Source organism: Blennius ocellaris, assembly GCF_963422515.1.
Source record: "Blennius ocellaris genome assembly, chromosome: 7".
Taxonomy (NCBI): Eukaryota; Metazoa; Chordata; class Actinopteri; order Blenniiformes; family Blenniidae; genus Blennius; species Blennius ocellaris.
Genome location: NC_137656.1, coordinates 8638722 through 8665028, shown reverse-complemented (window position 1 = coordinate 8665028; position 26307 = coordinate 8638722). Strand labels below are relative to the sequence as shown.

At 41.2% G+C, this 26307-nt stretch overlaps 3 protein-coding genes across 3 annotated transcripts; all 3 read left to right on the top strand.

The window, feature by feature from the left end:
* Positions 1-390: 390 nt before the first annotated feature.
* On the top strand, positions 391-13095 carry LOC308132032 (bifunctional methylenetetrahydrofolate dehydrogenase/cyclohydrolase 2, mitochondrial-like; the record flags this gene model as incomplete). Its single annotated transcript, XM_080498972.1, has 8 exons — positions 391-536; positions 2066-2250; positions 2461-2583; positions 2812-2964; positions 6247-6354; positions 10170-10262; positions 12682-12807; positions 12980-13095. Exons 1-8 carry the CDS (start codon positions 394-396, stop codon positions 13093-13095), a joined length of 1047 nt encoding a protein of 348 aa, XP_080355098.1. The 5' UTR covers positions 391-393.
* Positions 13096-14737: 1642 nt separating this feature from the next.
* Positions 14738-16791, top strand: LOC308132095 (epigen-like). The gene is made up of 5 exons (XM_080499055.1): positions 14738-14807; positions 14926-15042; positions 15923-16043; positions 16167-16316; positions 16454-16791. Exons 1-5 carry the CDS (start codon positions 14780-14782, stop codon positions 16506-16508), a joined length of 471 nt encoding a protein of 156 aa, XP_080355181.1. The 5' UTR covers positions 14738-14779; the 3' UTR covers positions 16509-16791.
* Positions 16792-19234: 2443 nt separating this feature from the next.
* On the top strand, positions 19235-25701 carry LOC308132606 (proepiregulin-like). The gene is made up of 5 exons (XM_080499759.1): positions 19235-19339; positions 22446-22529; positions 22783-22909; positions 22999-23145; positions 24093-25701. Exons 1-5 carry the CDS (start codon positions 19300-19302, stop codon positions 24157-24159), a joined length of 465 nt encoding a protein of 154 aa, XP_080355885.1. The 5' UTR covers positions 19235-19299; the 3' UTR covers positions 24160-25701.
* The last annotated feature ends 606 nt before the right edge of the window (positions 25702-26307 follow it).

Below are 26307 nucleotides of genomic sequence, written 5' to 3'. Positions count from 1 at the left end.
GGTTAATTGGTGGCCCAGAGAAGTAAATGTGTGTGATGTGTGCAGTATAAAAGGCGGGGAAACATTTTTATTTTATAACCATAATATGTCCTAATTACAGTGAAATTCAGTAATACAAGTGTGTTTTCACAAAAATGATTAAGAGTAAACTGTGAAGAGGCCTGTCTGTGTCTCAGGTTTAAATCCCGGCTCACACAGACCGGAAACCCAATGCATTTTGTGCGTGTCCATTCATCAGCTGCCCTCCACACACACACGCACGCACGTACACACACACACACCGCCCTGCCCCCTCTCTCTCTCTCTCGCTCCTCACACGCGCGCGCGCACACACAGACACACACGCACGTCGCACACGCGCTTTACGACACACGCGCGCGCGCACACACAAACATGGCGGCCTCTATTTCACCGCTACGCTCCTCCTTCAGGATTTGTAGCCCGCTCACGTTACACCACCGCTGCTGCCGGGCCAAGCTGCGGGCGCACAGGAGATGCGAGAGTCAAAAGAGACATTTACAGCAGTCGGCGACGAGGTGAGCGGCACCGCGGCCGTAACGCGGCGACTTTTTATATTTTCCTCCCCCCCACCCCCACCTCTCCATCCCCGCTAGAGATAGTGAGAGTTTGCGGATGCGGAGGGACGCTGGAGCGCCGGCGAAGGCGTGTGTGCGCCGTCACGTGCCGGAGGACGGTGATTGACAGCGGGCTTCTCCGTTCACGGCGGAGAGGGAGCGGGTTGAGCCGGTCTACCGTCGGAAAGGATGTCAGCTGGAAGTGATTGAACCAAATAAATGTAAATTACGTAAAGACGCCGCAGTTCCTCCGGTGGTCGTAGCCGACCAATAACCCCCCCGGCCGCCCGTGGTGGCCGTCACACCGGCGCGAGCACCGCAGTCGTTAAGACGGGATGAACTCACAGGGATCTCAATAAACACCATCAACGAATTAAGCACAAAACTTCGTGGGGCATCAGCGTTATCGTTCGTTGATGTCAAGAGTAACGTTTTGACGTTACCTCCATTACTCTGCGTTACAGCCCAGAAAGCTAACGTAATTTCATTCATGCAGCAGGTACGGACAGGGCTGCGCACAGATATCCGAGGGGAGGGGGCTGTACACGAAGGGAGGGCACCACAGGTACCACAGATGATAATTATGATAATAGTAATAATAATAATAATAGTGTGGATGATGTCCAAAAGGTGATACTGTTTGCATACCTTTGGTATCAATTATCATCTTGACACATCTGCCAATTATGCAACAATGTAATGAGTTAAAAAAAAAAATTGCATTTAAAAAAAAAAAAAAGAAAAACATTTTTTAAAAACTGGATAGTATTGGAAAATGTATTCAAACTCTCAAGTAAAATAGCTGTCATTAAGTAAACTCGGTCACATGGTGGCTCTGAAACAGGGTTTGGGTTAATGGAGAAATGATGGGAAATATTGATAAACTGCAAGTGTGTGATAAATGGTGAATATAGGATTGATTTCATTGCGAAGGTTTAGCAACCATCTTTCCCATAAAATTGATATATCCATTCCAAGCTAGAATATAAATAATATTTTACTATATTGAAATGTGACTGGCATAGGAGTTTTACAGTCACTGTATGTCACTCAAGTGGTAACAGAAATGCCAGTCATTTTCACAAATGTCCATGTCGGCTAACCCTAACCATTAATACAGCCGTTATGTACATAAATCTTTAGTTAAAAAAAAAAGTTTAATAATTAAACTGAAGACAGTTTAGCATGAGATACAATCGAAGTGTTTTGAGTGAGTTTTGAGCCAGTACTTTGTTATATGTATGTGATGACAGAGTTTGCATGTAACATGCATTTGAGGGTAGTTGGTGACAATAAATTGCTCGTAGGTTTAAATGTGTGGTCGTCTGTCTCGCTTGTCCCGTGATGGAGACTTTGCCTTCACCTGTAAGTCCGCTGGGATCGGTGTCTAAAAGTTCGTTAAAGCGGCGTAGAAGATGGATTGGTAGATATGTACTGTCTCGTGACTGTAGTTCACCAGGCAGCCATGTCTTTGTACTGAATTTTTCCAGGCATGCCGCCGTGGTGATTTCGGGAACAGAGTTGGCTCGTCAGCTCCACAGAGAAATCCAGCGCGACGTGGAAGAGATGGTTGCTCAGGGCAACATGAGACCCCACCTGGGAGTGGTCTTGGTGGGCGACAACCCGGCCAGTCGGACATATGTGAAGAACAAGACCCGTGCTGCCAGCATCCTCGGTCAGTTATGAGCCGTGTAGCCGTTCTTGAATTTTCCCATGATGTAAAGCGCAGCACTGTACGCACAACATGGTGCAGTTTCAGAAACTGACACAGGCACACACGTACACCTGGGTAAACGCGGTTTCCCATAAGCAAAACGAATGTGTTAAAGTTGTCCCAACGTGGTCATGCTTTTAACGCGTTATGCGTCACGTGTGCGGTCCCCAGGTATTTCCAGTGACACTGTGGTGCGGCCGAGCTCCGTGTCCCAGGAGGAGCTGCTGGAGCTGATAGACAAAATGAACCGTGACTGGAGGGTCAGTGGCCTCTTGGTGCAGCTGCCACTTCCCGGTAAACAAAATCATTGCAGCTGTACTTCCATTTTTTTTTTCCCTCCCTCATTTCCTCAGCAGTTACTAATCGTACACTTGATTCTTTATGTATGGTCAAAATTGCCCGGTGGTACATTGGGTTAAGTCTTGATCTCGAGTGGGTTTGATCACACCCGACGGAACATCTGCAATAGAAAGCTGGTAATCGAAGCAAGATTCATGGTGATCTCCTCCTTCTCCACTGTAGAACATATCAATGAGCGAGCAGTTTGTAATGCCATCGCTCCAGAGAAGGACGTGGACGGCTTCCATATTGTGAATATCGGGAAGTTGTGTCTGGACCAGAGGTCCATGGTACCTGCCACGCCCGCGGCCGTCTGGGAGATCATCAAACGAGCAGGTACACCACCAGATCTTCTTTAACGCACTCATTTGTTTTGTTCTTTCAACCGTTCAGTTCCTGTATATAAGTAGTCTTTTAAATGGCATTGAAGATCCAGCTATCCATCAGTTTTCTTACGACCACTTTATTCGACATGAGGTCAATGAGCCCGAGCCGGTCCCAGCTGACCTCGGCAGGATTCAGTGTTACACTTCTGTTAGAAATGTTCCTGAAGATTAAGTAAATCTGCTCTTGGGGGTGTCACTGGGGTTGAATTGAAGACATGAGAATATTTGCCAATAAAAGAAGCGATATTGCTTACTGATTAATCCCAGCAGAGGGCGCGGTTGTTCCCTAACAGCACCAACCTTGAGCTGGTTCGCTCCCAACTGGGAACTTTTCCTAACTAAAGAGTTGCTACACAGCTTAAATGCTTTGCTGCCATCTGACGGCTAAATAGACAAACGGAACACAAAAGGCTCGAATGGGAAGTTGTTCATGCAGTTTTGATCTACTATGTGAACTGTAGTATTAAATACCCACTGGAGTTAAGCAGATGTGGAATCTTTTTAAAGCCCCTTTGTGCACTGATCAGCCATGACATTACGACCACCTGCGTATTGTTGTGTTTGCACTCTTTTTGCAACCACATCGCCTGGTCAAATATTTTGTAAAGCTCAATATGGTAGAGTACAGAGAAGTAAAGAAAACGGTTTGACAAAGACTCTTAAGTTTGTGATTCAGCCTCCCATCTTGTCCAGTCCATATGTCCAAGTGCCCTTGGCTTTGACACTAAGCCCTAGGTGTGTGTGTGTGTGTGTGTGTGTGTGTGTGTGTGTGTGTGTGTGTGTGTGTGTGTGTGTGTGTGTGTGTGTGTGTGTGTGTGTGTGTGTGTGTGTGTGTGTGTGTGTGTGTGTGTGTGTGTGTGTGTGTGTGTGTGTGTGTGTGTGTGTGTGTGTGTTTTCCCTTCTTTTCAAGCACTTTGGGTCTGTACATTTGAAAAATGAAGGCAATCTTGGCTCAGACAATTCCCAACTAAATATTTTGCTCAGTCCTGCCTTGTATAAGGTTTTTGATTCATTACATATTATTTGATGCCCTGAAGTTCTCCCTCTAACATTCTGTCAGTGAACACATTGATTTAACACCTCTGTGTTTCACTGTAAGTGTCTCTTTGCGGAATTATGTGTCCGGGTCATGCCAAATGTCCTCCAGACACTTCAGGCATGAATTGAATCCTAATGTTTCTTTGGGCTCGCAGTGGTTTGATCACTCCACCATGACTGATATTTTCATCTGACAGTGATGACATGAAAGTTTTCTTTGGATCCCTGTTTTAATGTTGGAGGATTTATTTTCTTTGGAGGAATATTCAAGTGATTCTAGGAAAGTTCACCGTTTCCTGGATAAAAGAATTCAAGTGCACTCTCACCAGTGGAGTCCCAATTTTTTTCCAAATATGTTTCCAGATGTTTTACTGTAACTTTCTTCCTTGTATAGATTTTGTTCTGATGCCGCTTCGTCACTTTAGTCCAACTTCTTGTTGAATCACTGCGCAGCCATTTTGCTTTGTTTCCGTCAGAATATTCTTTTGAGGAATCAAATTGGACACAGTTTAGCATTGAATGGAAGAAATCAGAAAGTGGTGGCACATCCAGTCACATCGTCACAGGATTTTTTAAACCTGTTTGAGCAATACCCCAAAAACGTCATAGATTGATGTTTTGTCTATTGCAAAATGACTGTTTCCTATAAACCTGAGATATCAGGCCCAGATTTTATTTGAATAACTTGCATAATACTGACAAAATAAGTGAAATGAAAGCCCCTTTGTTTCTTTTACAGAGTAGAATTTTGTAGCTTATTGTTAACAGCGTGCCCAAACAACACTCAGCATTCATTCCCCGGAACACAAACCTTCAAAACTGAGACCTTGGCATAGTTGGTGCATACCTATCCTCCTACCATCAATCGCTTACTTGACCTTCATGTCAACCAACACGTGTATTCACATCGCTGAGGTGGCATTGAGGTGTCAATCGACAGAGTAACCTGTGATGCCTGTTTCCTCATGCAAAAGTAGAGCGTGGCCTTGGGCTGTGTGTGATATTTCTATTCATTTTCAGGAATCTTTGTTTAAATGTACCAGGGGCATGAGGGATGAAGATATTAACTTGTAAGAGCCTTTCAATTCTGGTGCTAATATGAACTTTCAACAAATACCCGATGAAAGGTTTCTATCAGCTTTTTCGTCAAGCTAAAAACACATAGATGATAATCTTGTCCTTCTCTTCCTTAGTCTAGAAAAGAAGGAGGATTTTGGGTGCATTCAATTTTACAAGTATAATGCAGCCCAAGTTCTGCAAAATATATCAAAACCTCAGTTTAGCACTTTGATTCCTGTCCCGTCCCGGCTTTAGCACGCACACTTCTCATAACCACAACTCTGAGATCATTTAGGTTATTTAGGAGATTCAAAAACTACATGAAAGGTGAAAGAAAAAGCATTGTAACCATGTGCTCGTCATCACGGTGGGCTATAAGACGTCTGCAGTATGACTGTTCAATCAGCCTCGATTCATCCCCGTGTGACACATTTGTGACAATCTTGTCCATGTTATCAAACCACACTTTAATAATGAATTGACAGTTACCTTGGAGCACTCACTTATTGCACCTTTTTATACAATTCTGCAGCCAGGTATTTCTGATGGTCCAGAAAGTTCCGATTGCTGTAAAGACAACACTGAAACACTGTATGTACCACACCTCTAACACGTCAAACTAACATACTCTCAGCACAGCTATGCGGTGATCCGAACTGGTCATCTATGTCCTGGGTATATTTGCACTTGTTTATTTTCACATCTCCCCACAATTTCTAAGCTGCAACTTCCTAGAAACCACTGAATAAACCAACTCGGAGGTAATTGGAGCATACAGTCAGCCTAGTAGTGCATCTGAGGTGACGGACACACCAATAAACAGGTTCGGGAATGGTCGTTGGGATCTGAACTGATTGATTTATGTGCTTTTTTAATGTGCAGACTGAAATTTTTATTTGGCTTAGCTCAAAAATAAAATGTCACCTTTTACCTTTCCGTTCATAACAATAAAAAGAGATTAGAAAAAAAATGCTGACGCTAATAAGGGGCTTCAGGTATATAATCTTAACAGTTTTGCTTTTTGCACATTCATGTATTTGCTTGTCTCAGCTTAAGAGTACAAAGCCAATCCAACATGATTCATAAAAAAAATTAATAAAAAAACACTTCAATGCCTGGAAATGTCTGTGTGCAGGTATTGAGACTGTGGGGAAGAATGTCCTTGTTGCAGGTCGTTCCAAAAATGTTGGAATGCCAATCGCTATGCTGCTGCACACCGATCGCAACCATGAACGCCCTGGAGGTAAGCTTGTATGTGTGTGTGCTGTACGCTGTAGGTGAGTCAGTATTGTAATAGCATTGGCTTTCTTCTGTCTGAAAGTGAACAATATTGCACCATCTCGGCTTTCCCTGAACATTATTTGATGAGCTTTATCAGGATACGACCAGAACTTTCATTGACTCCTCTCCTTTAAAAGACAAACAAAAGGAGGCTTTGTGTGTTGCTGCAGGAGATAAAAAAAAGAGGGAGTGCGAAAGGAAGCGCAGGGGGTGAGAGCTCCTGGCATTCTGCTGGTAAACGGATGACTTCCTTATAAGGGTGCAGGAACAGGAAGGGATTTGGCGGAGGTATTTCATGTTCAGATGAAGAAGCAAGATAAGATTGACATGTTGACATCGAGGGGCCTCAGGTTTATAAAGACTGACTGACATTAAAGTGGAGGGGTGACCAACATAAAGGTGGTAAGAACCCACTCATAGATGTATGCGGGGGAGGTCTTACAGGATGCCAAAGGACTTTAGCCTACAGGGTTTAATAAAACTCACTTCATTTCCCTTGTGGGTAAATCTGTTATGATAATGGTGTACTGATGTGGGTAACTGGGGAATGTGCAGGGTGTTGTTTTATTTCTGTCATTATCTGGCAGAGGGTATAAAGGAGACATTGAAGCTTTGTAAACATACAAAACAAAATATTATTGAATCCTACATTGTGCTTCGTCATTTGTAATGAACAAGAAAATTCTTCCATCGATCCCTTTTAAGTTTATCCAACTGATGGACCTGATCTGAGCTGACGACGTCACAGACAAACACAAAAACAGACGACACACGCTCACGTGTGTCAATTTTGACAATTTTCTAGTTGCCAATTGGCTTCAATTGCATGTTTTTGGACTGTGGGAATCATATCGGAGAACCTGCAGAAAATGAGCGGACACACGAGGAGAACACGCAAACTCCAAGTAAGTAAGTCTTTTAACGAAGCTTGTTCAGAAAGCTTCAGGTGCGGCTTCTCACAAACGGCCAAACACAGGAGACCATTTAACCAATAAGGGGATATATTGAATCGGGTTCCACCAATGGTTTGTTTGTTTGTTCGTTTGTTTCACGTAACCGTTGGCGGGTCTCCTCTGGAGCCGCCGGGAAGCTTCAGATCAGGAAACTGTAGAGGCCAGGGGGGGATGGGTGCCTTTTCCCATCATCGTTTTTTTTTTTTTTTTTTATCTCAACATTTAGAGGAGGAAATAAAAAGTGAAGAAAAGATGGAGAAGGAAACTCCATTAATTATTTTATTGAAAGACATTTTAAAACGCACTGATCATCTTCCGACACTTTAAAAACTCCTGGATGACCCAACACTTCGCCTCTATTGGTTTCATTGTGGGACTCTCTGTGGGCAGATTAGAGCAGGTGGATGGAGACTTCCTTGCAGACTTCTATGGTGAGCTAATGCCGGCTATTTGTCAAAGACTTGTCTGAGCAGGTCAAAGGAATTGCTTTTAGATGTCTGTGCCTCATTATTTTGAACCTCTGGCCAGATTTGCATGGACGCCCAACCCCCCGGAGTGTTTGAAGGCATAAAAATACAGAAAAGGACTTTTATCGTCACGAGAAAACCTGAAGTAGTATGTGTGTCCATGGGAGAAAAAAAAAATGAAGCCTTTAACATCACAGATAGCTAATAAATCGCAGGCACAGTATTGTTTTATTTACCTCTGCATCCATGGGGATGCCAGAACCTGTTCATGTGGAGCAACTGTTTCTAAATGAGGGAAAACCTCAGTCTTTTTGAACAGCCGGTCCGTCAGGTCCAACACACACCCATGTCACACACCAGACGCGTCACACAGAGAGACAGAAAAAACTTGTTGGGTTATCAACAGTTTGCATAGGTGTGTTGATGCAAATCATACACCCAGACTGTGTGTTACCGTTTAGAGGGCACGGGACAAACCACAGAAAAGTCACACTGATCCCTGCATTGCTGAACCGCTTGAGAAACAAGTTTCTCGATTTATTTCAAGCATTAGTTTCAGGTAGCTCTCTTCAAATGTCATTGTTGATCCGCGTATTTTTGTTGCGATTGTTTTGACATTTCCTCCGAGTAGAATGGGAAGAGGCCGAACGCGTGAGAAGTGAAAGTAGGATGAAAGGTCACCAATGAGTCCCCGTCTGGAAATGACAAGTCGGCGGCAATTGTCTTGAAGCACAAATTACTCATTACACCTTGCACTTGACAGGATCGTGACTCACCCTGCAAGTGAGAATAAGACGTAGCTCCCGCCTTCGTTCGTGTTGTTAATGAGTAAATGTCAAACCAATATCAATATCACCGAACTCACAGGATGTTTCAGTAAAACCAGAATTGGGTGTTTCTTATTTTCACTGGAGGCTGTTGGGCAGCTCACAAGATAGTTTCTTTTATTAACTTTGTAGCTCAGCTTGAATCGAAAAGAGTTCATGATATAGAAATGAGAAAACCTTTTAATTCAGCATTTAAGCTGCTTGGTTTGCAGCATTCAAGCAAACTTTTATACTAAAGTAATCTGGGAAAGAATTACAGCCCTTTTTCAATAGCCTTTTGACTGGAAGGGTTTTACGGTACAGTGTAAATACAAATTGTTAAACGACGTGGAAAGTGCACATCCAAAGAAAAACTCAGCAGTTTACAAAGCTGATTAAGCACAAAATTTCACTCATGGTGGGCCTTTGTGCAGAAAAAAGAAATCACATCCTCCCAGTGTGAAAGGATTGACGTCCCCACAACATGAGTAACACCAGCACACACCTTTCATCAGGTATGTGATCTGCAGGTTCGATGTGCCAGGACTTGCCTCGCCGTCTCTTTTATTCTTATCTTCCCATAATCCCTCCTTTGCGCGATCCCTTGTGTCTCAATTGTCCCCGGTAAAGCTATGACTACGCAGGGTGCCCTCTGACACGTTTGATCAACGACTTCAGATGCGACTGTAAATGTTTCGTTTCCTCATTGTGTAATTTATCAAGTAGTCTCACTCCTCACCACCTGCCACTCCAGCCTGTGTGTTTTTTATGTTGGGTTGCGGGACAACGTCATATTCAAAGATAAAGTGATCAAAAAAAATCTGATGTTCCTGAAGATATTCTGCCAGAGTTTATTTACTTGGAAGAAGAAAAAAAAAAAAGAAAGCCTCATTAGTAGAATGTATCTGCGAACTGGACATACCTGTGACATAAATGCAGTTTGGAGTGTTTGCTGATGACTTACCGCAGCACGAACCGTCACTGCGGCTGCCAATGAATCTCTGTCACCTTCTGAGCTGACTCAAAAGAATAAACACAAGGAAACAAAAGAAAAGAATAACGACTGAAAACAGTTGAATAATGGCGGCGAATTAGGCAACATTGGATTTGGTCACGTTTCATTTTCCCAGAGCCGGGCGGGCGGTTGGAAATTTAGCGTCGTCGTTAAAATGACATTCCTCTTCTTTGATCACGTTCATAGAAATTTCATAACATCTATTTGATATGCTCTTTTAGAAGGTAAAGCAAAGACATACTAGTCTCTTTCTGATTATAATGATTTTCAATGTTTTTGTTTGTCTTTGTCGCTGCTCTCATGCAGCTACTGTCAGATTTCATACAAAATAACACGCTGTGTGCCCACATCTATCATGTTTGTACAAAGCAGCAGGAAGGGGGAAACTACATGTGGTCGTCCTTGTATGAAACTTGTTTTTTAATATACTGTTCGGAGGGACTGCTGATGTATTGGCAAAGCATCTTGTGTTGACGTGTGAACATTTTGACTTATCTTAGCTGAATCTAACCTCCACATGTCTCTCTTCACGTCAGGTGACGCCACAGTGACGATCACCCACAGATGTACGCCCAGAGACCGACTGAAAGAGCTCACCAGGCTGGCCGATATCATCATTGCAGCTGCAGGTAGTTATACTTTTCTCTTTTTCTCTAAACTGTTTTCACTTATTAAATGAAGCAGCCAACATGCAGAGCTCCACTTCTGATCTGCCAGCTTCAGGATTGAATCTGAACATATTTTAATATAATAACAAATAAACTCCCTGTGACTCTCTGAATTAATGTCTGTCTTGTCTTGAGAACCTGCTTGAGTCAAGGTCTTGTCAAGCTATTCAACCAATTATGTTATTTAAGAAACATCAAACGAGAGGGTGTGCTTTACTTAATTCCACTACGACGGTGATTCAGTCGCGGGATTCCACTGGAATATTTAGTGCAGCCGCACTCTTGCGTGATATTACTTTTATATGAATGGCACTCACACTGACAGCAACAAGAATAAAAACAAAAAACGTATTTCTTTGTTTCGTCTGGGTCAAAATGTTTTTTGTATTTTCAGGTTTCCATCACGCCACGCTTCTTTGAGTCATATATTTGTTTGTACATTTCTATTCCATATGCAACCCAGAGAAAACATTAGCGCAGCGCTAGCGAGCCTGAGTTACGTAGCTATGAAACAGCTGGTAAGCATCTTGGTGCTCGTCTCTGCCCAATCAGATTCCTCCGACAGATATAAGCATTGTATCACAGTATTTGTTTTGTTTTTTTACCCAAAATACATAGTTTGATCTGTAATCTACTATTTCTATGGTGAATCTGGTAACATATTTTATACGCACTTCCATATTCACAGCCTCCATTCTTGGTTATGGTGGCCTAGTTTATCAGTGACTTGACTATCAGCTGCCTACTAATGCTGATGATGAAGCGTTTTGAATTATACGCACGGTTAATAAAGAAACTCCTGGTACTTGGTGAAGTTTCTTGCGTTCCTGAGGCCGTCTGGCGCAGAAGGAATGATCTTCCACTGTATCTCTACAGTGCTGCGAAAGTGTTTACTTCTCCTCACTTGAGGTCGTCTTGTTGGTATGAAAATAGTAAACACTGCAGTTCGTGACCTTTTTTCCTCCTTTGTGGTCACGGATTAAAGCTGTGTTCGACAACGGGAGATTTCTCCTGCAGCAGGAATGTGGGATGATCAGCCGTGTCGGGCAGCGATACCCGACACACTGACTGACATCCGGCCCGAGGGGGCGCCGTGTCGTTCACGTCAGTTGTTTAAAGGGCTTTTTCCTGATGACTAAATGCAGTTCTGTGGGAAGGGCTTTCTTTTCATTCCAGCCGTTAGGTTTCAGTTTTGGTGATGAGCAACTACATTTGCACTTCAATGGTGTAATTAACAAAACCTCAGCTGATCAACAGTTTGTGGTCATTGGGCGAGATGAGTAGTGTGGGGGTGGCGTGCCACCAAGGCCCTCTGGTTTCTCTGTTATGCTGCATGTAAGCGGAGCTATTTTTACAAGATCCTTAATCGTTGTATGACTTCATTCTACTATTTATTGGTTGTATTTTCAGGACCAACTCCAGGGAAGGGTTATTACCAACGTAAATAGGGAACTCTTGATTATTTCCTTCCTTGGAGACACTCGGCTGAGGTTTTTCTTTGCATGAAACCACGGGGGGAGTTTAAAAGAAAAAAAAAAAAAGTATTTTCATATGAGAGTCTACTGAGACACAGTGTGACAACACAGTCATCAGTTTCTAAGCTACAGTTCCCAGGGTTGTAGAATTAAAGTAAAAGTACAAAAGGTCTGAAAAGTGTCTTCAAACTGAGCTGGGTAACTTTCAGTGTTGGAGTGTTGATGGGAAGTTCAGACAAATGGCGACATAAGGCAAGAAGATTGACCCAAGATTGATTCTTCTGCGTCATCACTAACTTTAAAAATAGCACGTGAATAATTGTATACTATTAAAACATTCGATTACATTAGAGCAGTTACGGAGCAGCTGTGTCTCTGTCCTGCTGCCTGTGTCGTCTGCAAGCTTGGCTGAAGCATTAGTTAAGATAGTTACTATCACACTAAACTTCTGTTTACTGGAGGAAGAGCGCCTCGATAATCCTGAACCCAGTCCTCGTGACCGGGCCATGAAAGATGTGCCTCTGTAATAAGTTTGAATAGTGTCACGCTGTATTGCATGTATTATTATTGTTATTATTATTATTATATTGCAAGATTCCGAGGGATGGATTCCTGTGCTGTGGAGCTGAAATCACAAATGATGTAATTGATAAGGAGATATCTCTGTGGACAGTGGACTTGATAATTTTTTGTCATTTTAGAATAAGAATGAACATCAACACCATCATTAAACACTACTATAATAAAAATAAGAATGGATGAAGGAACAGGAAGCAGAGAAACCAAAACAAAGGAGTTCATGAATTGTTATATGATTATTGGATCGCTTGCTTTGAAGTTTTTAAAAGAGATATGCGAGGTTGTCTTGTGCCATTATGTGTGGTTTTGTGTGGATGTGTGTGCAGGCGTTCCTGGTCTGATCACAGCAGATATGATTAAGGAGGGCGCAGCGGTCATCGACGTGGGAATAAATCGCATTAAGGACCCAAACACGGGCAAACTGCGGCTCATCGGCGACGTCGACTTTGAAGGTAAAGAACTGAAAAGTTTTGTATTCGCATCACACCCGTGACACGTTGGCTCGGTTCAGTCAGTGGGGTGTTTGTCCCGGAGAAATAAGAAAGTGAAAACGGAGGTACGTTTGTCGAAACCAAGAAAAGAAAGAGGGAGTGACGAAACTGTGAACTGTTTGACTTGTTGTAGGAGTGAAGGAGAAAGCCGGTTTCATCACGCCTGTACCTGGAGGTGTGGGTCCAATGACAGTCGCCATGCTGATGAAGAACACTGTGACCGCCGCCAGAAACGCTCTGATGCATTAAAAACACACACACACACACACACTTTGATTTGAACATCCTTGAACTCAAGACTCCATATCTGCTGGGAAACCTACTTGATATGTTTATATTATGTATTTATTTATTTAAGTTATTTATTGCAGATTTCACTTTTTCAGATTTTAGATTGCTATTTTTTCTACTGAGGTCGGTTTGAATCATTGTAACATTCCAGAGTGACTGGAAAAGGAAAATGAAATAAAAAAACGATTGTGTGCAACTCTGTTGTGATTTCCACTTATTCTACTTTTGGTACGTGGGTGTGAATATTGAAACAAATGACAAGTTACCTCAAAAAGGACACGCTGGTGTAGCTGTGCATGATGGTATACTTCGTGTGTCCTTGTTGTCTGCGGTCACATTGAAATGCTGAAATGCAATCTGGGTAAGTGCAGTTTGACTGACGGCTTTATATGTTGTGAAACTTTCACCGTTCCCCGGTGTGAGCGGGATGCCAACAGTTTTATCGTTGGTTGCCGCGATTGTCAGATGAACGGCAGAAATGCAATGTGCACTTTTTGAAGTGTTACACCGAGGGATGTGTGCTCGCATGTGTTTTATTGAGCAATTCAGCGATCTATGCCGAGATTCCGCAAAAATCTAACTGGAGTCGATTCTGAACTTGTCGTTGCACACAGACGTGGTCATTGACCTCCTGCGTGTAGGATTATTAGGAATTTATTACGCAATCTGGGACATAGTGTGCCAAAAAGAGAATTTCATCTGAACATGAACCAAAACATGAAGCCAAACATTCTCTCCAGCATGCGGAAGCAGGAGACTTTCAAAACAAAACCAATGGGTCGGTTCTTTATGTCATAGGATTCAATAAAATTAACACTGAGTGACCGTCTCCCATGTTCAGGTTTGTGTTCGTCACGGCCTCTATATTTTCTCGTCTCCCCCAGAACGGGAAGGTGAGAGGAGGAATGTTGCAATATGTAAACTTTGTCTACGCCACATCTTTCACAACCGGTTAATAACCGGTTGATTATTCATGGAATTTAGCAAGACTACAAATTACAATTGGGGGGAAAAAAGAAGTTACAATTGATTATCCAATAACTTTCTGTGATTTCCACCAGCACGAGAGACGTATTTCTAAACTCCGCTGCAAATGATCTCTAATGCATCAATCTTCTAAATCTCCATCTTGTCTTCTCTTCACCTGCTATGAATGAATAAGAGGGAAGCGAGAAGACGCCTCCTCCAAAGGTTCCTCGTGTAATCAGCCTTCCGAAAGAGATTGCACAACACCCATAATCATCGGTGAGGCAACATTTTAAAACTACAAAGAGAACACAAGGTGATATTTGAGTGAAACTCTCAGCCAAGAGACTGGCCGAACTCCTTCCAAAAGAAAAAAAGAAAAAAAAGCCTTATTTTAGCAGCCTGGAGGCCATCATGTGACCCCCCCCACCACCATCACTGCCATTCAGACCTTGTCTCTACACGCAGAGTCGGTATGAACAAAAGAAGTGATGCAGGTGGATTTTTTTTTTCTCTGTGTGAAGGAAATGCCTCTCTCTCTCTCTTTTTTTTTTTTTCAGCCTTCACTTCATTGATTGGCTGCGAAAAGCAGGTACAAATTATATAAGCGGGCCAAAGCCAGTGGCTGGTTACACTGTGCAGGCAGAAGGAGCTGAAAACATCCCAAGAAGCAAAGATGTTCACACAGACACAGATGGAGAACGGTGAGTTTTAACATTTAACCTTGATCAATTTGGATACAATTGATTTCTGAGGGGGGGGGGGGATTGAAAAACCGTTTCATTGCGGCAGTATTTGACGAACCGTCTCTTTGTTTCTCAGGTTTCCTCTCGGCAGTGGCGGCGCTGCTCCTCCTGACCGCGGCGGGACAGTCTGCCGTGCTGACCACTGCACCTCCTCCTCCCTCCAGTTCACCTCTGACCTCACAGCTCAACAACGGTGAGTGGATGTCATCTCAACCGACTCAGTTTCAAGATACAGAAATCTACAAAGCCTCAAAATATTGTATTGTAAAATATTGTAGTTCAGTAGTCCTCAGCGAAACACTCAAAAGATAATGGAAGTGTTTTATCAGTCAATTAAACTTTAATTAGAGATGATTTTTGGTGCAGGTTTATACAGTTTAAAGTGTTTTAAGACTATCTCAGTGATGATGAGGAAAAGTGGAAAGAGTACAGGACATTTGTACTTGATTACATGTAAAAGATACTGTTCATTAAATCTAATTAAAGCATAAAGTAATCCTACTCAAAAGAGGCCTTCAATTTGATGTACTGTATATAATAAAATAGACAAAATGTAATATAAAGTCACTACAATCAAAATAGCTCAGGCAAACAAGAAACTACTAAAAATAATATGGGTGCTTTTTGTAAACAAATTTAAATACAAAGCGTTTTCTGTTCAATTCAGTTAAAATAAAATTTAGAATCTCATTCACGACACATTCATAACATGATGTAAATTGTACTTAAGTGTGATTAAAATGATGAAAACATACTTATAAAAACAGTGCAAGTACCCAAACATAATACTTTATAACAGAGTATTTGGAACTTGTTACAAGCATTTTTTTTTTTTTGGTTATAACACAAACAAGAAAGTTAAATAACGTGAAGCCAGATGACAGGAAATGTTTGAAATGAGGCCTTTAAATACCGATTTTTTTTTGCCGCCATGTTTCTACTGGAGCCCAGAACGGACAAACCAAACTGGAAAAGGCCTTGTAGAACCTGCGCTCTGCACGATGGGCAGCATTAACGACTTTCCGTAGGTTCGTGGTTCTAACCCTGTCATCGTCGTTGTTGTGTCTCTGCAGGCAGTTTGGACGGACCTCAGGTCCTGCGCTCTCACATATCCTGCGGAAGCGAGCACGATTCCTTCTGCGCGAACGGCGGCAAGTGCATATACCCTCAGGACAACGACAAACCCTCCTGCATGTAAGCGCGCGCACGACCTTCTATAGATCTATATGCTGATGGCGTCGGGGGGGATGACCGGTTCAAAACTTGTCGGCTCGTGTTTGTTTCTGGAATGCACTCACATATTTCTCTGCCGTGCAGCTGCACGTCCTCGTACGGCGGCCCGCGCTGCATGCTCTTCAGCGACTCCACTCGCTCTCTGCCCGAGGGGGACGTGATCGGCATCACCGTCGGCATCGTCATGCTCGTCCTCCTCCTCGCCATCACCGTCTACTGCTGTGCCTCCAGGAGGTGAGTGTCTTTGACGCCGGACATCACCGCTGCTGTACAGATCCAGATGTGCAGTTAGTTTCAAGTACACATTGAAAAAAAACTGAAATTGTAAAATAACTTTAAATCCTGTTTTGTTTTGTTTTCCCCCCCCTCAGGTGTGTGAAATCAACACCGCTGATCAAATCTGCGCCGTCTGAGAGTTCGGTGTGACCTCGGCAACACCGCGTTCTTCATCCTCATCATCCTCATCAAAACCTGCTGATTTAATATCAATGTCTCCAATTCATTCAAAAGAAACACACGCTGGACTTAAAGTGAATCCGAACCTTTCCGGGTTCCACTCCCTTTGAGAACGATCGAGACGTCACCTCGTTTCGTTGACATTTCATGAACAGGGTTATGGGGGTAAAGAATGTAAATATTTATTATAATAATATATTTAAGTTATTTTTTTTGTTTGTTTTCGATTTATTTAAAATTGTGTAATAAATTTGTTAAAAAAAAAAAAAAAGGCCTATGTGTTGCTTCATATTCTGAATGGAAAAATCTGCTACCGCAAAGCCTTATTTCTGTTAGTAAGGTCAGTAGGGGCATGACACAATATGTGTTTAAAAAAAGAGGAGGAGGAGGCATGTGAAAATGTGAAAGATGGAGGTCGAAGTAGTGAAGGTGGTTGAGACAGAACATCCAGACCAATGGACGGTACAAAAAAGGAAAGGAAGGAGTTTGTAATCTGATACGACGTGTTGCACCTGGAGGTTGAGAGATGGAGATGAACATGACACGTCTGCGTTGTGCAGACAAGGTGGAAGACGAAGATCTAACAGTCGAGGAGACAAGGGAAACTTTGATAGAGGAAAAGGATTCCCTGTTCTGGAAAGGAACAGTCTCAAGAACAAGAGGTTTGTTGTTGTTTCATCAGAGAAACAATAACATCAATAATGTGACATCTTACCATCACTTAATTTGCAGAGCTAATACAGACTGATCGACGAATCCTTTGGGGAAAAAAAGTCATTTATAAAACCTACGTAGCGCCCCTTAAATACAATTAAACATGTTGACACCCAAGTAAACATGTAAACAAGCCACGTCCAAATGTCTGCATGTGCTTTAATGACATGACGACCAAAAAGCAGGGACTTATCATGCGCATGAGATGAAAGAGAATGAAGAGGAAGAAGACAGCATGACATTTTAATCTGGTGAGGTCGATGCTGAAGCTGCATTAAAAAAAAACCAAAAAAAACCTGAATATACAAAAACTTTCTGGACTTGATATAAGCTCATAATAATACAGCATTACTTGTTTTTATATTAAATAACGATTTCTAACTCAAAGGGATGATAAAAGATGAGAGATAATCCATATGCTTAAGCTGCTGAGTCATAATACACACAGTGTTACAATAACAGTTGTTATAATATGTGTGTGTTGGCACATGTAGATGCATGTATGAGCACCTGACGCACCACCACCAGGAAAAGGTTTAAAATGCTGCATATCACTGGAGTTATTGACGTTTGATGCACATCTGCTTTAGTCCTGATGATCAGAGTGATGGACTGAGGGTTCAAATCCTGGTTTCACTTTCACGGCATCAGATTCTAGAATTTAACTAAATCCATATAGTGAAACATTTTCTATGACAATAACTGTAAAAATGAGCAGTATAATAGACTTTTACTTTAGTAGTTGAGCTAAATTTAACATCTGCTGTATTATTATGTATCTTTACCCTAACTTAGCCCTTTATAGGACAAGCAACCAATATTCGATAACTTTTTTTCCGATAACTGTTTTTGCGTTTTACGTCCAACTAACAATTGAAGGAAACATTAGTTGTGCTAGTTATTTAGAAAGGTGTTGTCACTGTGTTTTCTGTAATACTGCATAAACACCACCATGTTTGGATCCTTTGCTTTCTGAAAAAAATCTTATTTTCTCAGTTCATTCATGAATTCATTTTCAAAATATGCAAATATGTGAAACGTTTGACTCTGGCAGGCTAAAGAAGCATTTAACCGGTGAAATACGTGCGACTTTGATCAGATGCAAGTCATTCTATGAGCGATTTGATTGCATAATTGAATGCAAACGTATGTCTTTATTCCAGCAGCTACAGAAATATCCTTAAAAAAAAAAAAAAAAAAACAGACTGATTTTTAGAGTGTGGCATAAAGTAGTGGTTCTCATCTTGATCGAACCAGATCAAGAAAAACAATCAAAACAAAACAATACTAATAAAGACATTTATTAATAAACAAAAACATCACAAGTAAATGATGATGATGTACAGAGGGACGTATTCTCTTTCCTCTCACGACCATTCCCACTTCATTTTATTCTAAATCAAAACTGTTCACTAATAAAATGTCTTGTTCTCTATGGTCTTCACTATAATGGTTTTTATTCCCAAGATTATATTTTATACCTGGGTACAGTCTTTGTGGGTATTCCTCTATGGAATTGTGATTCTAAAGTGACATTACACAGAAAGATCACCACATATGGAGTGTGATTAGACGACTGTAAAATTATATATAGTTATGTTGTTGTTGTTGTTGTTTTTTTAAAAATTATATATATGTATGTTTCCCTGGATCCCGAAAGCAGGCCAGAGACCCAGATGAAAATAACTGTAAATAGTAAGTGAAGAGAGTTAGTACTTTTAGAAGCTGTAATGTTATTAGCTAAAGTTGTACTTTTTTGGAACATCTACTTCCTCTTATTTACAATGTGGCTCCTCATACTAGTAATACGAGACATAATGTATGAGTGCTGTCTGAATCAGAACAATCTTGTAATTATTGCTTAAGCAACGGAAAGATGTTTTGCCGTCTTTGAGCCACCTCTTCACCTGGAAGTGTTAAGGTGTGATGATCTCCATGGGAGCCGTGTGTCACCACACCCAGGCCCCAGGATCGAGCCCGACTGTCTTCCTGCAGAGAGACATCCTCAACCCTCTTCCTCCTCCGACAGCACCATCCCGGCTCCGACATGGACACCAGCAGACCCTCACCTCTCCTCTCTCTGATCGGTAAAGACTTTGTTTATTTGTATTTAAGTAATTCTTTTACTGCATTTGTTGCGCTTTGGCTGCGGAGCGCGACGCGCGGATCGACGGACGGGCGCGCGCGCTCAGGTGCGCACTGGGGCGATCGGGTCTGAAATAGCGATCCAAAATGACGCGGGGTAGGAAAAGTTTAACGGATCTACCAGCCACAAAGTAACATTTACTTAATACATTTTCCAGGCTTGCGTTTTAATCAGGGGCGGAAACTGCACGTCAGTGTCAGTTGGCCAGAAACAGAGAAAAAGGTTGGGGGTGGGTGGGGTTGCGTTGATTCCATCCGATTGGTTTTATGTGTAACATGAACTTGGAGATTACTTTTAACACCAGTTACCTCTGTGTTTTCATTTCCCTGCAGAAGAGGGATTAATAAAAAAAAAAATAGACAATTTCCACCACAAGGGGGGCAAAATGTGATTGAGCGCTTTCATCACAAGGACATTTAAATTAAAAAAACAAAAAACCCCAAAACAAAACAAGAAAAACCCTAGTATTTACAACTAATGTCAAGAAATTGACTCGTGGGCCACAAAGAATAGAGACAGGGTCTTCATTTCTATTTTTTTTTTTTTTTTTTTTAGAAGCTTTTCTAATGTTTATTGTACTCTGCATTTACTTTAAACGTCCTGACAGCTTTGTAGGGAGCAGAGTCCAGTCTTTATTTTAATTATCATCACATAGGGCACGCTTTCTGAAATATTTACAGGCAAACTGCATCAGAGCGAAAAGTTAAATACACACACATACAAGAATAAGTCCAATCAATTTGCAATGGTGATATCCAACAAAAATGGATTGTGATTCACTTTTAACAATTTCCTTTTGAACATTTCAGCTATTTAATCTAAACTAGTTAATACCTATCAAATAAAGTCATTTATCCATTCAATTTAATGGAGAATCCCATTTATGTTATCATGTAGGTCTATTCAGCTGCCTTTTCGTGTTACATCACATTTCTTCTTTAAAGCATGAACAGAACAAATACAGACACAAATACAATTCCATCCCTTTCTCTTTATGAATATGGCAACGTATTTGACATTGCTGTAGTCATGGTCTTGTTAGAGTCCATCTCCTTGCGCCACAGTAGCATGCTGGAAATGTCAGATAAAATTGATAAACATGTTTTAACCCCTCCATAAAACTTTCAAAAGCAGCAAATAGCCATAAAACTATAGAAGGAATGTAATATTAGAGGTTTTTACATAGCTAGCAGGTCAAAATTGAAGTTAAGTCCATTTAATTCTAATTTAAATAAAAGTGTGTTATAACAGCTGCTGGGACACAAAGTGCTGCCGACACTTTTGACTGGAAAGCTTTGGAACTAGAACTTGTGATTTCACTCATTACTACTTGATAAAGACGACGTGCTTCTCTGGCCATAACTAAATGTCGAGAGACATCATGAGTGGAAATTTTGGAGATGGATGAAAACTTTTCCACATAACTGTACTAATGAGCTGACACCCGTGCAGCGCCCTGCGCCCCGGGGATGCTGAAGGATTAAACCACAACTGAATCCTTCAATGTGTGTAATCATGTGCGATTTGAATAAATCTGTCGTTTACGTGCATTCTTACGTATGAAAACTCCATCAGCACGCAAAAAGCTGCGGCTCAGCTGGCGGAAGAGTTATTTACACCTACTTTTGACACTTTAATCCCGCGTCTGGATGTGTTTAAGTGTTCTGAGAGCCAGTCGTATTCTTAAAGTCAGTTTCAGAAGAAACCGTATTTTCATTGGCAAGGATGCAACAAATTTATCAAGCGGAAGCTCCAGTTTGTCAGAGAGAACACTGATCATTTAATGCTGAACAATCTGTAGAGATATAATGAAGTTAGACAAGTACAAAACAGACATAGTTGTTTGTGTCTGTGCATGGTGATGGAAGGTTATATTTTTTTCAAAATCTTTCACCCTTTGCCCTGTGGATGTTCTCTGTGCACTTCAGCGCCATCTGCACTGACGTCGATGGTTCAAGCCCGATCAGGAACATTATGTTTTAACTTGGTGCAATGGTCACAATTCGACTTAAATTCGCATCACAGATGATCTAATCTCTTGAGGTGTCTCTTCAAAGCCAGATCCCTGCATGCTGCTCTGTGGCAATTCCTCACTTTATGACATCACAATGTTCGTCATAGTTTTTACCTGCGAAATGACTGAAACAAAGCAGTTGTTTGATTCCCATCAACACCTGCAATGATGTAAACTTAGTCTGGAGGATATTCTGAGCACCTGTAAGTGTGTTCTTTGTCTGGAGTTATCAAAGTGCTGATCGACCAGTGACTACTTAGTAAAACCTGCTCAGTCATCATGTCCAATCCAGTGTTATTTACACCTGTCAGTCACATCACAGACTTCACACCACGAGGACGTGTGCGCAGATTGACAACCCGTTATAACCGGAAACATCCTGCATCCAGGTTTCATTAGTTTTTCTGTCCCATTCGCTGGAATGCGGGCGTCTGCAAGTCATGTTCAGTCTAAAAATGTACAGGCTGGTCCAGACATGTGGGTCAGGCAACACAAGCTGTCCTGACAGGGAATCCAGCAGTTCTTGCCTAACTTCTTTTTTTCCACTTCATATTTATGTTGTATTTTCTTTTGTCTCTTTAACGTTAGTTAGAAGCCCGTCTTTATCTAAGCAAAACCAGGAAACGTGAATTATTCTGCAGCATTACGGGCAAATAAAGATAATAGAAAGATTCTCACGCAAGATCATGTTAGATATGGTAATTTTTAAGTGCATTAAACAACCTGATACGTGCACATCACTTCCACAAGAAAAAATACTTACCAACACCTGTACACTCGCGTCTTTACATGTCAATTATAGCAAACCAGAAATAGTCGTCATGTGGAATCAAGTCGGGTCAACCAGTTCATGGAAGGAGTTTCAAGGAAAATCCTATTCAAGTTAGGAATTCAGTTATATTTAACTATTAGTAATGTAATGTCAGTCCTCTATGGATGGATGGATGGATGGCCACCCTCTGTTCAATACATAAAAAAGCATCATACTCTACAACGTTATACAAGAGTCATTTCCTTTCTCCCCTAAACTCAGGTGTGCTGCTGATGGGGCCGTATGTCCTCACTGCCAGCGCCTCATCCAGACTGCAGGTTGCACTCAGTGATTCTCCATCTGCAGGTATTCTACACGTTCTTTTGTGATCAACAGATATGCAGCAATTGGCCTTTCGTGTTGTAATAATACTTGTCTTAAATTCAACAATTCAAAACAAAAATCGAGGAGGAGGCTGTGCAATAGAAAAAACTGACATGAATAGTATATATAGTAGATATTGACTTGTATCAACCACAAAGGTGGATTTATGCTGAGGTTTTAATCATGTCAGGAGTCTTTGTGCAATGACAGCAGGTTGTTATTGCTGGTGTTTCAGGACAAGGAGGTGAGCGCCCCCATGTGGTGAAGCGATCAATCCAGAGCTGCAGCAGCTCATTCGAGAACTTCTGCCTGAACAATGGACAGTGCATGTATCTGGTGGACATGAAGTCGCATCACTGCAAGTATGTTCCTCTGTGCGTGTGTGTGTGTGTGTGTGTGCGCGTGTGTGTGTGTGTGTGTAATGTATGACTCGTGTGGTTTTGCATTGCAGGTGTGAGAAGGGCTACTACGGCCCCCGCTGTGCCGTCCCACAGCTCGTGGTTCAGCCAATGGCAGAGGAGCAAGTCATCGTTATCCTCTTCTGCGTGGGGCTGCTGATTCTCGGCCTGTCTGCAGTTCTGTACTTCTGCTGCAAATGGTAAGACTCTGTCTGTAATTGCGTGTGAGCATGTATTTATTTGTGGCAATCCTGCACATGTCCAGTTGTGATAGTGCTTAGTCAAGGTCTCAGACAGAAACCTCACGAGAACAAGGAGAAAAAGTGTTTGTTTTTCGATCAAAATACATTATAATGCACTCGGACCCAGAATAAACAGGCCCAATGTGGAGCAAGCGGCCAGCAGAGGGGAAAAAGTTCAAAGGCAAAACAAAATCAAAAACTTAAAACAAGGAACACTGAACTGGGAAAGAAATGGACACAGAAACAGAACCGGCGACAAGACACAGAACAGAAGCCCAACATAACGCTGCGGTCACCAGGTGCAGACAATCACACACTCAGGCTCTGGTGAAGCATCAGGACAGTTAGATGCAACCAGACACGAGGAGATGAAGGAGACTGAAACCAGAGACAGAGTCCAGTTTCAGACTGACTCCGGAAGCAGATGAGACAGAAAACATGCAACATGACAAACATGAACACAGGCGGTGCTGTTAACAATGAAATCCTTCTGTGTTCAATTAAAAGGTCAGCCACAAGTGGTATAGAAGATAAATGTTGTCAATGACAATTTCAATATTCCTCTAAACTGATGGTGTATGTTGCACATGATACTTTCAATTGACTGTATTTTTGAAATTTTGGGGAATCTTTTTTTTTTTAGTTTGACCTCTCAGCATTTTCCAGACTCAGCTGGATGAACAGGTTTTCAGAGTGATGTAAAACCTACGCATCTTTGTAGCAGCTTATGAAATAAAGAATTTCCCCCTTCATCCAATTTCACGCAGAGACACATCAAAATCCCAGACGGGGATGTTCGTACTTCAAGCTGTTTGGTTTCCTGTTGGAAACATTTCAAGTTTTTTTTTTTTTGTTTGTTTTCATAAACAATAAAAGGTGAATGTTTTCCATTGATAATTTCACAGGTATAAGAAAAACAGATTCCCGGGTCAGCAGAAGCGGAACGGCTACAAAGGAGTACAGACTGCTTAGAGTCCCCCCCCCCCCTCTCTCTCCTCCCATCCCACCCCCCAACATTTCCTGTTGGCATGTGCTGTCAGTGCCGAGTTTAACGGGTTGCTTCCACAGGTAGCGCTGAATGTCCCTCCACTTAACAAAGCTGCCAATGTGACGTGAAAAGTCTTGGCAGACCGAACAGATGATGTGTGCTGGCAAGACTGCAGTGACGTGCACCGATTTCATATTTGAGGGAATTTAGGCCTTGATGTGTTAAACAAACTGTAAACCTCAAAATGTGACACAAAGCATTCGGCTCAGTGTTTATTCAGATCAGCATCTTTCTGTAGAATCCTTTTTTCTTTTCTTTTTTTTTAAGGGTCCTTTTTCAGTTTCAGTGATGTTGCAACATTTCTTAAATCGGCCAACGGATCATAAGATAAAAAGTGATTAAAGGATTGAGAAACCCGCCTTCTACCTGATACCATTACAATATGTTTTTTTTTAAGCCTTGTGTTTTATTAGATTTTTGTATATTTAGCTGTTTTATTCGTCTTCTATAGTTAATAAACAAGACGTTTCCCCAGCTCTTCATAGCTCTCACATTATTACTTGTAAATATTTCAATCAAATTTCTATGTAGCTGCTTAGCAAATTGTCTTTTAAAGGGAGTCTTATCTTAAAGTCAGAATATACAAACATGACACTCAAATAATTGGAAAATTTGTGTAAAAGTGTCCAATAGTATAATTATTCCTGCATGTGACATATCTTTGTTTTAAAATCTTTGTTTATTCAAAAAGTACTGTGATTTATTTTACAGTACGTATGTGGAATCTGTATTAGAAGCCCCGGCACAAAGCCTTTGACAAAATTGTCTGTTTCATGTTTTTAAATACCTTTTGCGGCAGCTCATGTGATAAAACGACCACAGAGTTTTCATATTCTTTGTAGGTCTTCAGGCATTTTTCACATTTTTTATTCTTTGTGCTCATGAGTGGTTCCTTCTTCGTCCTTCAACTTTTTTTTTCATTTTTTTTTTTTTTTAGAAAGATAAAACACTTAAAAGATAAAACACCAACACACAGTATTACTGATTGTGTTTATTGATGGTAGTTTTTTGTTTTTTCTCAACATGACATTCTTGAATTTTCAATATGGTATTCTAACAACAAACAATAACTTTTGGTCACCTGAATCTGCTGCATTAAACACTAAAATGACCACGTCAGTCCAGTTCTCATGTATTTAAACCGTCACTCACAGACTAAGAAGACTTGTAAGATGTATTATTTCACCACATTTTTCTTTCAAGCTTCAAGGGAATCACATGATTGAATGCTGCCTTTCTCATCAAGCAATTATTTTATAAAGTTCTGTATAGAAGACTTTTTTTTATATATCTTGAACTCACTTTCCTAAACTTTTTAGTATTTCATCACTATTTCTAATGCTATGTATTGCTTTATTGGCTCTTTTAATTATGTCATTTTGCACTTTGTCCCAATACACTAGTTTGTGTGAAACATTTTGATTTGTCTTTTTTTTTTTAATGTTCACTTCTTGTAAAGTTTCATTGCCTACATGTACCAATAATTATGTCAAATAAGATAATAAAAACAAAAAAACTGGAAGATTTTACATTTACTCTTGTATAATCTCTTCTTTTCCCAAACTGAAATCTTCATATCGTTGACCTTTTTTTGTCTGGAGTGTGTGTGTGTGTGTGTGTGTGTGTGTGTGTGTGTGTGTGTGTGTGTGTGTGTGTGTGTGTGTGTGTGTGTGTGTGTGTGTGTGATGACTGTGTCGATTAAAGGTGTGTTCACATTGTTGTTCCAGATAAAACAAATTCTGATGCAATCACTGAGGCGGTAGAGTCCATTTATGGAAGTATGAAGACTTCCTCCCAAATTCTGTAGTTGAAGTCTGAACCACCGAACAGAGAACTCAAAATAATAATAAAAAAAAAAAAAAACCCCACAGGATATTGTTGGCTTCAGAGACTCTGTGTCCCTTCAAGAGATTTGCTGCATTTCTACATTTCGGAATCAGCCATTCTGTGAAAATTTGACAGTAATCAACCACAATTGAGATGAATCAGTATTTTTCTTTGAAATATTAGTGAAATATTATCCACTGCTTTTAGGTGGGGACTTGTTGTTTTCACCTTCCCCAACAAAAACC

What these genes read in the sequence shown, in the direction of transcription:
- LOC308132095 (XM_080499055.1), top strand. Translation starts at nt 14,780, where the DNA reads ATGTTCACACAGACACAGATGGAGAACG. An exon ending in GACCTCACAGCTCAACAACG is followed by an intron (nt 15,043 to 15,922) that starts GTGAGTGGATGT and finishes GTGTCTCTGCAG; the next exon opens with GCAGTTTGGACGGACCTCAG. An exon ending in TACTGCTGTGCCTCCAGGAG is followed by an intron (nt 16,317 to 16,453) that starts GTGAGTGTCTTT and finishes CCCCCCCCTCAG; the next exon opens with GTGTGTGAAATCAACACCGC.
- LOC308132606 (XM_080499759.1), top strand. Translation starts at nt 19,300, where the DNA reads ATGGACACCAGCAGACCCTCACCTCTCCTCTCTCTGATCG. An exon ending in ACCTCTCCTCTCTCTGATCG is followed by an intron (nt 19,340 to 22,445) that starts GTAAAGACTTTG and finishes CCCTAAACTCAG; the next exon opens with GTGTGCTGCTGATGGGGCCG. An exon ending in CTGTACTTCTGCTGCAAATG is followed by an intron (nt 23,146 to 24,092) that starts GTAAGACTCTGT and finishes ATAATTTCACAG; the next exon opens with GTATAAGAAAAACAGATTCC.